This window comes from Haliaeetus leucocephalus, unplaced genomic scaffold, assembly GCF_000737465.1.
Source record: "Haliaeetus leucocephalus isolate CR32 unplaced genomic scaffold, Haliaeetus_leucocephalus-4.0 Scaffold0, whole genome shotgun sequence".
NCBI classification, from domain to species: domain Eukaryota; kingdom Metazoa; phylum Chordata; class Aves; order Accipitriformes; family Accipitridae; genus Haliaeetus; species Haliaeetus leucocephalus.
The window spans coordinates 8,470,583-8,487,397 of NW_010972436.1; the positions used below are offsets into that span (position 1 = coordinate 8,470,583).

Sequence of the window (16,815 nt, forward strand, 5' to 3'; positions counted from 1 at the left end):
TCCCGGCCGCTGCCCCGGGGCCGCCGCGGGCTGCGTCCGCCCGAAGGGAGCCGCGGAGCCGCCGCCGCCGCCTGGCTGAGCGCTGGGTGCCCTGGGGGCTCGGCGGGAAGCCGAGGCCAGGCATGGGCCTGCTCTTCGCCAAGCTGTGGAGTCTCTTCGGTAGCCAAGGTGGGCGCGGGGGCCCGAGCCGGCCGCGGGGAGGTGGGGCGGGCGGCGCGGCTGTGGTGAGGAGGGGGCGAGTGGAGCCCGCGGGGCTGAGGGGGGCGGCGGGCAGCCGTCGGAGGCCGGGGGCCTGCTCTGGTCGCCGGGCTTCCCCTGAGGGCGCGCCCGGGCAAAAGTTGGGCTTTTCTTTGTGTGGCGCCTCGAGCGCCGGTTCCGCGGCGCCTCACGCTCGGAGTCGCTTTGTTTGTGCTGCGGAGGTGGTGCCCTCCTCTCCCCCTTCCTCCCTAGCCGCTCGGAACACTTCGTTGATCCCGGGCAGCCCCGCGAGCGGCGTGCGACCGAGCTGGCGGAGGGGTGAGCGCTGCTGCTGCCGCCGCTGCCGCCGCTCAGACGTGTTTTTTCGCCGTCGCGGGGACTGAAGCTTTGATGGACGATACAGGTCTTGTTTGTCTTCGTAGACCCTCCGGTTTTAAGCCGGGGTCTGCTATTAAAACGACGCTGTTCTTATCTTTAGTGTCACGAAGAAAACACCAAACTTGGGTTGGGGCATTTGAGGTAAAGATCTGCTTGTGTTTTGGTAAAGGTGCTAGTTAAATACAGTTAGTGACCCAAGAAAATCACTTCTCGAGCCAAGAATAAAAGGATTGTTAAGGGGATAGCTTTCCCTTCTCTCCTACCTAGTGCACCCAGCCCCACAGTAGTGGCCCATGCTCTAATCCGGAGTTCAGACCTTGTGGCTGCCATCACCTTTACCTCAGACAGTTATCATAAAAACAGAAAATTATGTTTTATTTATTTGTTTTAATGAATCTTGCTTACCTAGCTTGCTTAGGGTAGAAAATAAAATAGTCAAGGAATTTATCATTTGTATTGATTTTCCTTGAGGCCCTGAGTTTTGGAGCAGGCAACCTGATGTTAATGTTATTGTTCTCTCATCAGCTTTCAAATGCACGCTTCATTCCCACTTTAAAGTTACTAAAAATGTAGTTCAGCTTTTTTGTGCAACACTGTTGCCAGTACAATTTTGCAGGTTTGGCGGGGCAGGTACGCCTGGTGTCCCTTTAATAGCCTTGTCACAGTCAGTACACATAACCCATTCTAATTCTGTAAATACCAGAGCAAAGTCTCTGTGTGTGTATGTATTAACTTCTATGTATCAAACTGTCTTTTAATGGGATGGGAGTGGGACGGAGATCCAGACCATTTATCTTTCCCCCACATACACTATCCTACCACGCCGTACCTGAAGTCTTCTAACAGAGTCTTCTGAATTTGCTGTTGATTTGAAGATTCTTATTTTTCTGAACTGGAAAACCCATTTGATAGGATTCAAGGTTTCCCCTGTTGTCCAGAAAACTGTTAAGTACTGTCTTGGTTTTTATTAAATACTGCAATCTGTGACTCCTTTCCTTCCATGAAGGACTCCAAAGAGACATCTATAAGTAGAGAACTGATCAGGAGGTAACTTCTGGCGGCTTTTAGTGTTGGTCTATATGGTACCTTACAATGTCAGCATTTATCTTCAGGAAGGAAGAGGTGCAGTTTTGTTGTTTTGGTTTCTTTCTTTTTTTTTTTTCTTTTTTTTTTTGTTACTATGTGACAACATTAGATTACATTGATTCCATTTCATTAGTGGAAAACTTGTTGTCTTTGTTACTGTATATTAATTCCTGAAAGGAAAGTTATTCTTCATGCATTTAAAATGTTAATGAAAATTAGTATCAGAGTTAAGATAGCTGAGGCACTACCATGGAATACTTACCAGTTAGCTTTTATCCCAATAAGAGGCTTCTGGGGTGTATTCTGATCTTGTTTTGTTGCTGGGGTTCTTTGTGGTTTGGGTTGGTTTTTTTCACCCCCTCTTATTGTGGTGACCATAGAGAAGAAAGTGAGTTTCTTTTCATGGTCAAAATTGAATTTCCACCCTAGAAAACTCTCTTCAAATATAAATTTTTGACCCATCTAGTAGGAAATTATTCTCTAATTACATGACTATTTTCCTGTAAATAATATTATTAATAATTATAAAGAGTAGTAGTAAATTGGTTTGGGTTGCTCTTCTAGTTATATCAAATCTAGACAATTTCTCAGAGAATCCATAGGCTGTCTAATGAAACTGCTTGTTGAGCAGACTGGTACAGTAGTTTACACAATGATTTTTACTATCTAGAGGGACTATGGCAAAGATGCAGTTACACCCCAGTGTGTGTGGAGCATGTCATCAGTTCATCATGACTAGTGTGGGTTGTGCTGATAGTCTGAAGCACTTGATACTGGCAAAATGAAAGGTTAAACAAAGCAAAGATTTAGAAAGTGCCATCTGTTTTCCATCAAGTAGAGCATGAGGGAGGAGGTGTGCCTAAGTGCTAGAAGATAAGAACAGGAAATCATTGGCATTTCACTCGAGTATTAATTATGCACTGGAGTTTTGCTTTACGTAAATGTGAATAATAATAGCTGAGCTGAAAATGCCAAATCTGAAAGGTATTAGATCGATAATGTTTGGCCAATGTTAAAGAAATATCTACTGGTTAGCTAATACCATGAACTCACAGGAAGAAAATACATTGGTAGCTTTCTGAAAAAACACACGTCTTAACTAACATCTGAAAATAAGCCTCATATGTTTTGTGCCTCAGAGTTCAGTGAAGTTAAAGTGTGTGATGCACAAAAAATTGAGTTCGTTCAGAGTGACTTCTGCCTGGCAGGAAAACCTTGTAATCAAGGTACCTTAGGTCCTACTAAAGGATCACTATTAATTTACACATCTTCTTTACTACTCTTGCAATTTGATTCTCTTACCCTCCTTTCCAATGGCAAGGATGAAGTACTGGAAGGAAGGTCAAGAGACTCAACCTAATCTGTTTTTAAAGACATTCAACAATAAGTGTCTGTTGACTAATGTTATCTATTGACCTCTTCCAGTAGCATTTCTTACTATTTATATTCAGCAGTTTTAGCCCTGTGACTTGGGTAACATCTGTGTGTTCCTACCAGGGAGTTGAATCTGTCTGTTGTTCTGTTTCAGCTTACTGTACAAGCAGCAGAAATTGTTCCAGTTGGTTCAGCCCATTTTGATTATGGTTAGCCCGTTTTGGCAAACCCAGACTGGCTCAATGGTGGAGAATTTAATGGTTAAAATAGTGTTGTGTTTTGACCTGTGATGGGAACTTTTGGAAGGGGAAAGCCTTTAGCTCTTTTTCCTCCTACCCTGGCAGAATGCACTTGGTTTTCCATTGCAGTGCACCTTCTACTCTCCAAATCTGGTATGTGGGATTATGGAACAAGAAAAGCTACAGTGCAGAGCAGTTTAAGGAAACTGGGTGATGCCTGTGCTGATCTGTGAGTCAATGACTAATGAAAGAGATGAAGGCTAACAGCAGAGACTGTTAGTCTCTGCCTTGAGCACAGTCTGTCAGGGAATATCTGTTTAGTTTTGTGGATGTGTTTGGAAGGGTTCATTTCCAGTTTGAGTTTGGCAGTAGTCTTTAAACAGTGGCTGTTTCTGTTTGGGTGGTGGTGGTGGTAGTGGTCAAAACTGTTCCAGGGCCTTATTTAATGTTGTTGTTTTCTGGTCTCTGTTTTTCAGCTCTCAATATATATTGTCTCTCAGTCGAGTAGTAATTGAATGATGTGAACTGAAACAGAGATACGTATAAGAGAAACAATTGGCTTGAAAATAGATTTTTGTCTTTTTTTCTAAGTGACTTACTGATGGCTTCCTGATTCTTTTTCCTTGTTTTTGAAATTGACAAAAAACATTGCCCGAGTATTGTTTTCATTTAAACAGCTGCAGGGCATAATATTTTAAAGTCTAGTTATAAAGTGTCATAAGTTCAGAATTAACTTACACTTATTTTGAAAATAAATAAAAGTATGTTTAAAAATAAAACAGTATTAAAAAATGACCTGCTTAAGCTATGATTCAGTACTCAAATGGCACAGTCTTCTAAGCAGTGTGTCATAATACGAATAAATGGTGGAGCAACTAACTTATTGCCTATGTTAACACATAGCTAAATAAAAGTTGCTTGACTTACCATTCCATCAATACTATCAAGATTGCCCTTAATGAAACTATAAGGAAAGTACAGAAGTGAATGTCAGCAACCCTGATAAAGGCAACTCTGACAATTGTCAATACCTTATTCTTTTGTGTGTGTGTGGCTGATAGAGTTCTTTAAGAAGTTCACAAATCTGTATTTTTTTTTTTGAATGATAGTTGTTCAGAGTCTTCCAGGTTGCTCTGAATAAATGCTATAGGTGTTAAAAAAACTGCCATAAGAAAAATAATGATAAGCTCTAAGTCAAGGTGGTTAAACTTCTGTAACTCCCCAGTTTACTTCACTTGGCCTTGCTGACATTTCCCAGACTGTCCAGTCAGGTTAGCAGAGACCATTATTTGCAAAACCAAATGGATTTTGGTTCCAGTGACTACTAAAGGCTACTTTCTTGTAATCAAGTCTGGAAATACAAGATGTATTTAAGCAGTTCTTCTGGGCTTAAAAGAAGATTCTAAGACAGCTTTTAGTGTGCAGAATTAATCCTTGTATTGAAATGTCTTTGAAATTTAGTAAAATGCTACTCCTCCTGCCTCCTCTTTAGCAAACTTCTATCTGCATTCTGTCTTCAGCCTTAAAGCCTCCAAGATTGTTATTCTTTGGAACTGGATGTGGGGTTTGTGTTGCACAGCCTGAAATGTATAGGTACCCTTTCCAATATTGATTTCTTTTTTCAAATATGTTGGAAATGAGCCTTGCTCATCATTAAAGTATTTAGAATTTTTTTTTATTTTTAATTTTTGCAAATTAGAAAGAGGAAAGGGCAAAATTGTGAGAATTGAATCTTCAGGTTTGGTTCTTTTTACCACAGAGGAGTATAGAAGAACATGTGAAGAAAAAAGCATATTATGTCTTCCTTCTAACCTCTGCAGGAAGATCATCTTCACTGTCCTATTATTTTGTTATACTAGACTGCCAGAGATTTTTTTAACAATACTATGTGCTTTTTTTTTTTTTTAAAAACAGTCCACCAGGAATTATTGACATAAAAGAATTCTTTAGATTCTTTTAAGCAGTAGTCTAATACTGTCTTTTTCCCCCCTGTGTATGCCTACTTTTTCTACTTTTTTTTTTTTTTTTTCCCCCTCTTTCTACCTGATTTGTAAAGCCTCTGCTCTGGCAACTCTGTTACGTTTTTTTCTTCTTCCTTTGCCAAGAACATGGTGGACTGTGAAGATGTTCATGAATACAACCCAAACTGAGTTTGAATAATAACCAGTGAAAGGGAGAAACTTGGGTTAGTCTGTAAGTACAGAACACAAATATGAGCATAAATCACTGCCTATGGTTTGATCTGTAATTGTCCTTTCTCTTAAATGTAGCATCTATCTTCTACTAGTTGCTCTTGTTTACAAGTACTCATCTTGCTAAAATTTTGTTCTTAGTTTGGCAATTTTTAGTTCACGTTTTCCCTCTAACGCACATACACAAGTAAAAATTCTGTGATCTAACCAATCTAAACAGAAATTCAACTTTTAAATATGTTTTCAAGTGAAGAGTTTTCCATTACCATAGATGACAATTCTGGAAGCAACTGCATTAATAAAAGGTGGAAACTGCTATTTTTATGAGATACTGATGCTTTCATCATATTCTTTTCATCCCTAAATCAACATTAATTAATACTTGTGTGACTGTTTCTTGTTTGTGCTTCTCCAGTTACTGTATAAAATACTATTTGACTACAGAGTAACACAGATAAGCTGTGCTTTTCTTTCCCAATTAGTGTTGTACCATGCACGTTTCAGTGGCTTTCAAAAACAGTTATCTCAGTGGAGGGGTTTTTTTTTTTTCATCACTTTAAGTAGTGTGATATTGTTTCATCCGACATTTTTCTCATTCATTCCTAAGACACTATTCTGATGTGAAGGTGGGAAAGAGCAATGTAATGCCTGATTGTAATTCCTTTTCTTTTTTTCTTTGAAAATAACTCAAACAGAATGTTGCAGAAATAGAGTCATCTTCTTCCAGGCAATAATTGACAACATGGCTGTTTTGAAAACAACAGAAGGTTATTTCTTTGTTTGAACTTTGAAAGTCCTTTAAACTTAACTGAATTTGAAAAAGAGATGGACAGTCTAGCTATGTGTCATGGTTTATTAAGAGTTGAAAGCAGAGAGGATTTCATATCACTTATGTATGGGCAAAGGTTATTAATTACTGGTGCTGCTGCTTATGGGGCTAAAAGAATTACTGGATTTAAGGCCAGGAAAAGTTCTTCCCTTAGAACATGGTGACAGGTTGCAGTAGTAGGGGAACAGATACAAGGAAATACCTTTCAACATTTATTAGGGCCATAGGTTATAATATGTAAATAGATTTAAAAAAAAACAAAACAGCAAAACCAAAACCCCAACACACTTTAATTCTTCGTTAGCCCACCCACTTGTGGGCAAAAATATACCAACCAATTTATGATCGATCTTCTGACCTTTTAGTAATTTGTTGTATAAGTCTTGTAGATCGAATGTGGTATTTTAGAAGAAATCTTTAGGCTGTGAACCGTGTTTTGCTTTTGAATAAGTGCCCTAGAATTTTAAATATTACCCCTTCAAAAGTGAGCCTGTTCACAGACTTTTTATGCAAGTTTACTTCTAGCATCCATTCATAAATTCTCTGCTCTGAAGTGATTTGCTTTTTTGTCAGTAAGCAGATCAGTATCTTCTAACTTCACGCATGTATCAAAAGAACCACCATTCTAATTGGCTGTGCTGCTGTATTTGAAATTCTAAGAAGGGTTAACTACAGACAAGCATATAAGTTCTGGGGGGTTTTGTTGATTTTGTTTGGCGTTGGCTTTGTTTCCCCTGTGCCTGGAAAAATAACATTGCAGCATTTGGAAGATCACCATTCTATAAGCTGGACTTCCCAGCAGGTTGAGGGAGGAGGTTATTCCCTTCTACTCAGCACTGGTGAGGCCTCACCTGGAGTAGTGTGTCCATTTCCAGGCTCCTCAGTACAGGAGAGACACAGACATGCTGGAGAGAGTCCAGCAACGGGCCATGAGGATGATGAAGGGACTGGAGCATCTCACATGAGAAAAGGCTGAGAGAGCTGGAACTGTTTTGCCTGGAGAAGAGAAGGCTCAGAGGGGATCTTGTCAATGTGTATAAAACCTGAAAGGAGGGTACAAAGAGGACAGAGCCAGGCTCGTCTCAGTGGTGCCCAGTGACAGGACCAGAGGCAATGGGCACAAACTGAAACGCAGGAGGTTCCCTCTGAACACTTTTTCACTGTGAAGGTGACTGAGAAGTGGCACAGGCTGCCCACGGAGGGTGTAGAGTCTCCATCCTTGCAGATAATCAAAAGCTGTCTGGACGTGGTCCTGAGCAACTGGGTCTAGGTGGCCCTGGTTGAGCAGGGGGATTGGACGAGATGACCTCCAAAAGTGTCTTCCAACCTCAACCATTCTGTCATTCTGTGAATTTTCAATTTAGAAATTACAACGTTGGAATTTGTGATCTATTCAAAATACAGCTTTCTCTTAGTTTTTACTGTGCAAATGATGGTGATCCCTTAACAAGTGGTTATTATTGAGCCTTAAATATTAGGCTAACATTTTGTGCAGTCTTTGGATGTTTGGTGATGTTCTTAAGATCATACACTGCTATGAGTTACATTTTTTCATTGTACTTTTCTTTCTAAAACTAGATTTTTTTAAATTAAGTAACCACATTAATAACCATTCCTTTATGAAGACTTCCAGTACTGACTTTTCCTAAAACTGTAGTCTCAAGAGAAGGTGAGGCTTTGTGGACTTTTTTTCTGTCCTGAAGTCACCAGTATTCTGTGTAAGCTATTGAAATAAGACAAACAAGCAGTTGCTTTCTTCAGTAAGGAAAAATGATTAACCAAAATTACAATTATTGCTGTTTTGACTAATTTAGTCTTGTCTTTTTTGTGTATCTGCAGAGCACAAAGTAATCATAGTGGGACTTGATAACGCTGGAAAGACTACTATTCTTTACCAATTGTAAGTATATGAACTATTTTGTTTTTCTGTTTACATTTTAGTATTTGTCACTGTTTAATCATTGAAAATTCAGCTTTGCAAACTGGCAGATCTGTAGGATCACAGTTTGTACATTAATGGTATTAGTTGTTCTAAACAGAGTAAATATTTAAATGGTAAGTGAAGGAACTTCAGTGTTTTAAAACTGAACTGTAAATTGAGTAACAGAATTGTACCTACAAGCACAAAGTAAACTGCACATTCTTTTGCCATCAAAGCCTGTCTTTATTTGGAAGCATAGAAATAATCCTGTCGCCAAGAACTGCAGAGAATTTATGGATATATGCAGAGAAATTAATGGATATTCTAGCCACTCTGCAAAAATCCATAAATGTTTCCAAATGTTTCCTGATTCCAGTGTCTAAAATTTGTGATGGAGGATTCCTCAGAATAGTATTTCATCTTGCCTGGGTCCTATCTTAAGCATTTTCAATAGCATCATTGCACCTAAATCTTGCCAGCATTACAAGAATATCTACGATGAATTCAAGAACATTGTCAGGAGCATAATTACTATTGTAATTGTGGAAAAGGAGGAGGGTGTAACCAAATTACTATGCATATATTTGGATACAAAGGGAGCAGGGGATGTTTTCCACAAAAACTGTTTTCTAAAGCACTTTTGACGAAGCTTAAAGGTAGAACTGAAATTTTTAGCTATGTAACCAAATAGTCCTGTGGAATTTGTTTTAATATTGAATTACTAAATTGAGTGCTCTGATAAAGTTATATCCTGATTTAAATTTTGCACGATTTAGTGTTCCCCTTATTTGGGATCTTTAGAATAGTGGCTTCTACTTTGAAGCAAGTGTATTTTAAGTATCTGTTGAAGAGTGCCCTTTAAAAAGAGAAGCTTCTTAAAACACAGATGCTTATCCATTTGTTAGAAGCCTTTTATGTGCTTATTTTTTGTTGCTCATGTCTTTAACCATGTCTACAGTCTGCTACAAAAGCACACTAGAACTTCATCAGCCACAGTTTTTAATACAAATTCAGACTGAACTAATCTTTTTACTAAAGAACTGCTCTTAAATATTTGCTTCATTTCTAAAAAAATTCAAATGTATAGGTCTTTGAAATATGCCTAGTTTTTTAATCCTTTTTTATCAGTGTTACACATATTTACTTTTCCTACAACAAATTTGTTGTAAATGAGCTGTGACAAGCCTTGTGGATTTTACTGGCTGGTCTTTATGGTGTGATATTGTTTTCTTTAGCTTAATGAATGAAGTGGTTCATACTTCTCCAACCATAGGAAGCAATGTAGAAGAAATAGTGGTGAAAAACACTCATTTCTTAATGTGGGATATTGGAGGACAAGAATCATTACGGTCATCATGGAATACCTATTATTCAAACACAGAGGTATGAGAAGCTGCTTCGAAGTCTGCAAATTCAATAAGTTTTTTTGAAATTATATTTATTTATTAGGAATATCAGTAGATTTTTTTGTAAAGATTGCAGCTGTATTGTTTTAAAATCTCTTTGAGGAAGAACAAACCCCCAAAGTATGAGGTATCTCTGATATGCAGCAATTTTCTAGTAAAATTTGAAGTATTTTTCTTGTATATTTTAATGTTGTTTGATCTGTGGTATAAACTGTGAAGTTAGACTTTTTTCCTAGACAATCAAATGGTATCAAAATACATTTCAGATCAAATGGGTTTTCTGCATGTTTTTTCAAGTAGATTTAAAAAGAAAATTTTGCAGTGGTTAACCTAACTTCTGTACATCTAGTCTGAATGTTTTTGAGGTAATGATAATTAAGGATGAAGAATGAAACTTTCTCTAGGCAGCGGTATTTAAAAAGCTCATCAGCTTGTGGCTTTTATCCAAAGGATAAAGGAAAGTCTAGCTGTGCAGTACTCATGAGGTACTGGTAAAGCTGCCATTGCTGGAAAGATTGGAGTAGAACTCGGCAACACTTGTCTTTGGGGGTTTGTTTTTTATGCCAGTCTTTTTGATGCCAAAAGGTTATCAATGCAACATGCACATAAAATCTCTGTAGCCTCACTTTGAGACTTCTGCATTGATGTAAAAGATTTTAGACTTCATTTCTTATCATATCTACTAAAAGCAGAGACCTCTTGTAGATATTACTCATTACATAAGCGTTCCATCCTCCTGTAGAATGAGGTTTTCTGTCCTATGCCCGCCTTTGAGAAAGGGGAGATTAGAGTGATCCACCCCAGATGTTCAGAAATGTTTTGTCTACTGAAAGCCTGGTGATGACATCTCAACCTTCATCTCTAGTATTTTAAACTTATTTTTAATTTTATCTAGAAAAGTATGGCTACATCCAAGACACATACATGTGAGGGTGAAGATACTTCTGCCAGCATTATGTGGTACAATAACAATAAGTTCTTGACTTTTGTCCACTGAGCATCTTTGATTTTGGAATTTGGGGCGATGCATGTATTGTTTCTTCTTTTGATTCTTTTGGGATGTTCTTCATCATATTCCGGCTAGTAAGTGCTTGAAATCCAGTGCTTTCTAGCACTTGGAAAGAACAACTTTCCCTTTACTTAGAAGCTTTGTCTGCTGGAAACAGTTGAAGAAGAAAAGGGGTCTGTTTACTATGCTAATCCTAGCCTCCCTGATATGAATAGTTCCTTTACTGTTCCTCCTCATCTGCTAGACATTGCAAAGTCACATAAGCATTAAATTGACTTAGTTTTTCATACTTTGTGGTCATTTTCAACAGGTAATGAATCTCCTTAATTTTATAAGGCAAAGTGATTTGGAGCATATGTTGGAGAATTACAGCGGTGACTTCTAATCTGACTTTTTTTGTTACTATCTCTGTTTTCTCTGTTTCATTATATGTAAATTGAAGCAATCTAAACAAAATCTTTGGGTTAATGTAAAAATCCCACAAATAAGCTTTTCAGTGCATACCTGTCCTAATTAGTTTCAACTTGACATGGCTAATTCTGCCATTCTGTTTTAAGAGTCAGATAGTATTCTTACAGAGAGGATGTTGAGACAGGCTTACTGACACAAGATTTGGGGGGAGAGGAAAGGGGAGGAAGCTCTCATGGTTAAGCTATTGGGGTGGGGGCAAACAAAGAGAGCTACATAAAAGAGAAAAGGGATGGAAAGTATTCCCATCTGGGAAGAGAAGTTATGGGTCTCTCGGATGAATGTAATCTCCTTAGTTTCCTCTCTAGTGTAGCATGTGTTCCCTGTAATTTTTTTATTTTTTTTTTAAATACTATCTGTATAATTTTCATCAGAACGTGCTTGATCTCCCTACTTATTGTTCCCACCTATGATGCTGTTAGCGCTGCTTGGAGCACAATCCGGGCAGGGCAAGTGTTGAACACTGATCAGTTGTTACAGTTTGTGTACACATACTAATTGTGTAATGCTTACAAGCGTTTACTTGAGTATTACCTACTGTGTGAATGCCATGTCTTTTTCCTGTCTAGTGTAAGTCTATAAATAGAAGGTACAAAACAAGGGGCAGAAAGAGTGGGTCAAAAGAGGGTAATTTTCATACCAGTGACAATTGCTTCCCATGGCAGACCTGATGTACCAGACCTAGCAGAGTCCTAGGATTCAAAAGTACGTGGCCATGAGAGTAATGTGCCTGGCAGAAGCAGTAAGGATAAAATCACTGCTATAGCCTTCTCCAGGTGCCTAGGCGGAAGGGTGCAAAGTTGTAAGTGAGAGGCCAACTGCACAGCCCCTTTGTGTTACAAAGGTTAAGGTGTTATGCAACAACATAATGCTAAGCCCTACAGGTACATAGCTCTCTGAGGTCTGATGTGCTACTTTGAAATAACATTTCTTAAGCCTTGTAAGATGATGCTGAATTGCTAAAAATGCTTCTTTCAAATTAGGGAATTTCAATTTCGGTTTTATAGTTTTCTGAGTATGCAAGTAGTAGTGGACAGTAATAGGTGTTTTCATTGATAACTGTCTAACAAGTTTGTCATCCACATTTTAAATGTACTCCACTATCTGTAGGTGCTTTTGGTACCTACATCACTATTTTGCTTATGATGGAGGGCCTGAAAATTCACCAAGGAGATTTAACTGTAGTACATGACAGTGGATCTTAATAGCAGTGCTGAAATGTACAAGCACAATCTTTTTTTTTTTTTTAACTATAATCTTCATGTGTGATTCCCAGGGACCTAGCAAAAGACCGTAACAATAAAACTCTTGTTCTGTTTTCTGGTGTGCTCTGGAAGTCTGTCTCCCTTATATAGGAAGACTTGTGGTAGTCGTCTCTTGAAAATGTGCTTTCTGTAATTTATACGTTGTACTTACATACTGTACTATTGTTTTTTTCCCCTAGTTCATCATTCTTGTTGTTGACAGCATTGATAGAGAGCGACTTTCCATTACAAAAGAAGAACTTTATAGAATGCTGGCTCATGAGGTATGGTGGGGAGTTGGGATAATAGTTTTCTTTTGTTGTGAACAGTCAAATAACATTACATGCTTCCTATGTTAGCAAAAATTATACTGTCACAAAAAAAATTCTGAGCCTAAATGTGCATGCATGTTGGTCACATTTTAAAACCATGTAAGTTATAAATAAACAGGAAAATTATTATGAAGCAGTCTTTAATAGAGCTTGCTTGATTGTAATCAAATCACTCTTTACTTTGCAAATGTTGAACTTGTTAATATAACTGGGTATTTTACAAGAAGTTTAAGGTATTAATGTTCTCCACCACTATCTCTCTTCTTTCAGTTAAATGGTTAAAATTTCAATAAACTTTTTTTTTTTTAATTTATTTTTTTATTTTTATTTTAGGAAGTAGGCAATTCCATTTCTCTCTTGTTTCTTTTAATCTGGTTCCTTAAAATTAAGGAGCATGTCTAATGCTATGGATAAATTAGTTTCAGTTCAGTTTCCTTCTGGATTTTTTTTTTTTTGTAGTTTTATTATTATATGTTGTATTGAGGGCTGTTCAACATTGGGTCAACTCCCTCAAACATCCTAAGCTGACATCTACATTGGATTAGCTAAAGTACATTAAAACCTTCTGTGATCACTCTCAAGCTAAATTAAGTTTGTTTTAAATCTAAATATCTCCATTTTTTGAAGGAAAAGGGTTTAGCACTATGCAAGTAATTCTGTGGAGTTCATTTCTCTGAGACATATGCATTGTTTCAAACAAATGATGTTTTTAGTTTATAGTTAATATTAATGTAGTTTGGGTCTGGTAGTAAGGAGGAAATGCACTACCAAGAAAGGTGGAAGGATGACTTTTTGTGGTAAAGTTTTCCCATGTAATTTATTAGTTTCCAGTGTTATAAACTCTTAAGAGATTGTGATCTACCACCTCTTGAAAACAGTCGGTAGGCCTTGACTGGACTACTTGTAGGAGTGAATTTTCAACTTTGGACCATAAAGGTTTGGGGTTTTTTTCTCTTGATGGAGAAATACTCTCAAAATTTAATATACATTTAAATGTGTTGAGCTTCCTGAGTAATGCATTTGTTTACTCTCCTGCATTCCTAAAACCATACATCCTGGTTCTTGTCTCATTGCTGTGTGGAATCCTGATTTCCATACAGAAACAAAACAACTTTTTATTAGTTTCTGTTTTTACTAAAGCTGCTGCAGCATTATGAGAAATCCCTCTTTGGAACAGTAGGTATAAAACTTACAAGAATTTAGATAGCTTTCTTTAAATTGTTATTGCTTTAATCACTACAGAACTTGTTTAATGAAGTTGAAAGTAATTTCAAGGGAATGATATCTAGCAGGCTTTTCTATTTGAATAGTATCTATGTAGATTTTGGAATGTTTATCCAGTAATAATTCTGCTGGCAGGATGGCTTGGAGCTTTATGAAATACATTTTAACAATAATTTAACTTCCATTAGTTAACATATGAACGTGTGGTCAACACCAAAAGGACAGTCTTATAATACATTATAATTTGACTCTCTGTGCTGAACACTTTGGAATAAGTTAGTTTCTTCAGTCTTAATGTAATTAATTTTTAATGCAGTAAGTCTCTTAAAACTCCATACTGCTGTGTAATTGCAGATTAGCTTGAATACAGTTCTTTTAAGGAATGTCAGCGCAATAGCCTTTTAGTTCTTTACAATAACTATTATGAATACTCTAAATTACTTCTAGGATTTACGGAAGGCTGCAGTTCTCATCTTTGCAAACAAGCAGGACATGAAAGGTTGCATGACAGCTGCTGAGATATCTACATACCTCACCCTTAGCTCCATAAAGGATCACCCGTGGCACATTCAGTCCTGTTGTGCTTTGACAGGAGAAGGGTAAATGCTTACTGCTTAGTATAGTAATATATGGTAAATGATAATTTAGAAGCTTATTGACACTAATGTGGATTTCCTGAAAGAACATATTTTCTGATCTTTGCAGTCAGAGGGACTTTTTGAATTTTTCCTTTTCTTTATTGAACCTTGTGTTTTGGTTTTTTTTTTCATAGCTCAAACTCCAAATTTGTATAAAGTCTTTCAGCTTATTGTTTGGGTTTTGTTGTTTTGGTTTTTTTAACAACAACACAAAAAAACCTAAACCACCACCCTTCCCTACCCCAAATATGTGGCTGCTGGCATAGTTATTTACTCTGTGTGCTACCATCTCATTCTGTATGTCTTCATGTAGTTAAAGAAATAAGCTACTGTTGTCTTCCTTTACACTCTGATCTGCCGTAAGCTTCAAAGGTGTGTGTAGGGGTTGGGGTGGTTTTGGCTTTTTTTTGGTTTGTTGGGATCTTTGATAAAACATGGATTTGATGAAGAGATACATAGATCTCGCATAAAACAAAATTCTTACCAATATTGAACCTTTTATTTATACCTGGCTGATGTAGCTAATTTTGAAACTTGTATACCTTATGGCAGGAATTACTAAAATGGAAAGCTGAGCTTTCCTTAGATCCTTTGTCTATAAAGATCAAAAAAACCCCCATTTTTGGATGCCTGTAGCAAGTTGGATAGTGTCTTGCTTACGTGGTTTGAAGTGTGCTAATTTTTCATCTTGATTCTTAAAGCCATCTTCTAACGTGTAATAGAGGGTTTTTTTCAGCTGCGTTGTACAACCTTTACAATAATGTGGTCTTGTGACATCAAAAATAGTGAATCCAACTGAGTATTTGGGAAGTGAGAGCATCTTCCTCACTTCTAGCATGAAGTATTTTCTAATGTAATGGAAGTGTCTTGTAGAGTGATTGGTAGCATTCACTTCCTTAGGGTGGGATGATGTGTTAGTGAAAACAAACTGTTTTTTTGATTGAGTCTTTGGATCATATTGTTTCATTCTAACAGTTAACTCTGCTTTCCTCCTACCAGTTTTGCCAAAGTCACTTTTGAGTACTTGGTTTGTGTGCTAACTTAGATCTTCAAATAAGTTGGCATTTGGAGGAAGGTAGAAATTAATGAATATGAACTTTGGTTCAGAAACATTGGCCATCCTAGGCTGCTGCTTTCTTATTTAAAAAAGATGAGTAATTAGAATACTTAAAACTGTGACCGTAGTGAGACCAACTCATAAAAAAATTTTTGGAGTTAGATTGCTGAGCTGAATCTTCCTTGGGAAGATCTGACAGAAGTCTAGGGACATCAGCCCAGTGTGAGTGAAACTTGCCCTCTTGGATAGCTAAGTCATGATATACTTTACAATCGAAAAGCTTAAAGATGGCATAAACTAGGTAACTAGATCCTTAGAACATCAAAGGAAGGCCTATCGTCTGAAATGGAAGACTTTTAAATAGCGATACAAATTGAGTCAGTAAGAGATTAGATCCTGTGCAGTCTTGGAGTTGAATATAAACATATTTTTAATTTTGCAATTCTTGGTACACTGCCTTTTTGTGAACCGATTCAGTCTGGGTACCTGTCCTTTGTCTTTTAGTATTAGTATTTAAAGGTCTAGCTTTCAAGTAAGCAGTCTTTCATGGGAAACCTGTAGAAAAAGAAAAACGTACTTGTTTCCATGTACTTATGAGTAAGCATGTTAAGAATAGTGTCTTTTAGATTTACAAGGAAAAAAAATGGAAGGCGTGCCAAGCTTCAATAAAACAGCATGCTTGACCATCTTCTTGTGGTTAAAGCCTAAGGAGACTTAGTTTAAAACACTATTTACTCAAGTTTCAGTCCCCATTCCAGCTGATTTTATTTATTTTACGTAGATGTTTTTAAACATAAAAACAGATAGAAGATAATTTAAAGATGTTGGAATAGAACTAGTACCAATATAACATCTCTTATTTTTCAGATTATGCCAAGGCTTGGAGTGGATGACCTCCCGTATTGGAGTGAGATAGCTCCATCCCCCCCCCCGCCCCCCCCCCCAAAAAAAAAAAAAGAAAAAAAAGAAGAGACTTGTATTTATCCTGTGAACATGTACATTCTTCTGTACTTCTGGCTGCTAAGGCAGTGACCACGTTTAATTTATATCAGCCAACCCCCAAGCTGTACTTGAATCAAGTGCAGTTGAACTGAAACACAAAGTATTTTCTTAACTTTTTTTAATACACTAATCTTCAACTGGATGAACATAAGTGAATCTGGTTTTAAGCATTGAAATTCCTCTGAATGTGTATTCTAACTTTTTCAATGATAGCTTTT

General features: G+C 37.4%; 1 protein-coding gene across 1 annotated transcript; it reads left to right on the forward strand.

Annotated features, from left to right (window-relative positions):
* The first annotated feature begins 25 nt into the window (after positions 1 to 25).
* ARL5B (ADP-ribosylation factor-like 5B) lies at positions 26 to 16,537 on the forward strand. The gene is made up of 6 exons (XM_010579282.1): positions 26 to 168; positions 8,136 to 8,196; positions 9,453 to 9,600; positions 12,545 to 12,628; positions 14,348 to 14,499; positions 16,463 to 16,537. The coding sequence occupies exons 1-6, from the start codon at positions 123 to 125 to the stop codon at positions 16,509 to 16,511; spliced, it is 540 nt and encodes a 179-aa protein (XP_010577584.1). The 5' UTR covers positions 26 to 122; the 3' UTR covers positions 16,512 to 16,537.
* Positions 16,538 to 16,815: the final 278 nt, after the last annotated feature.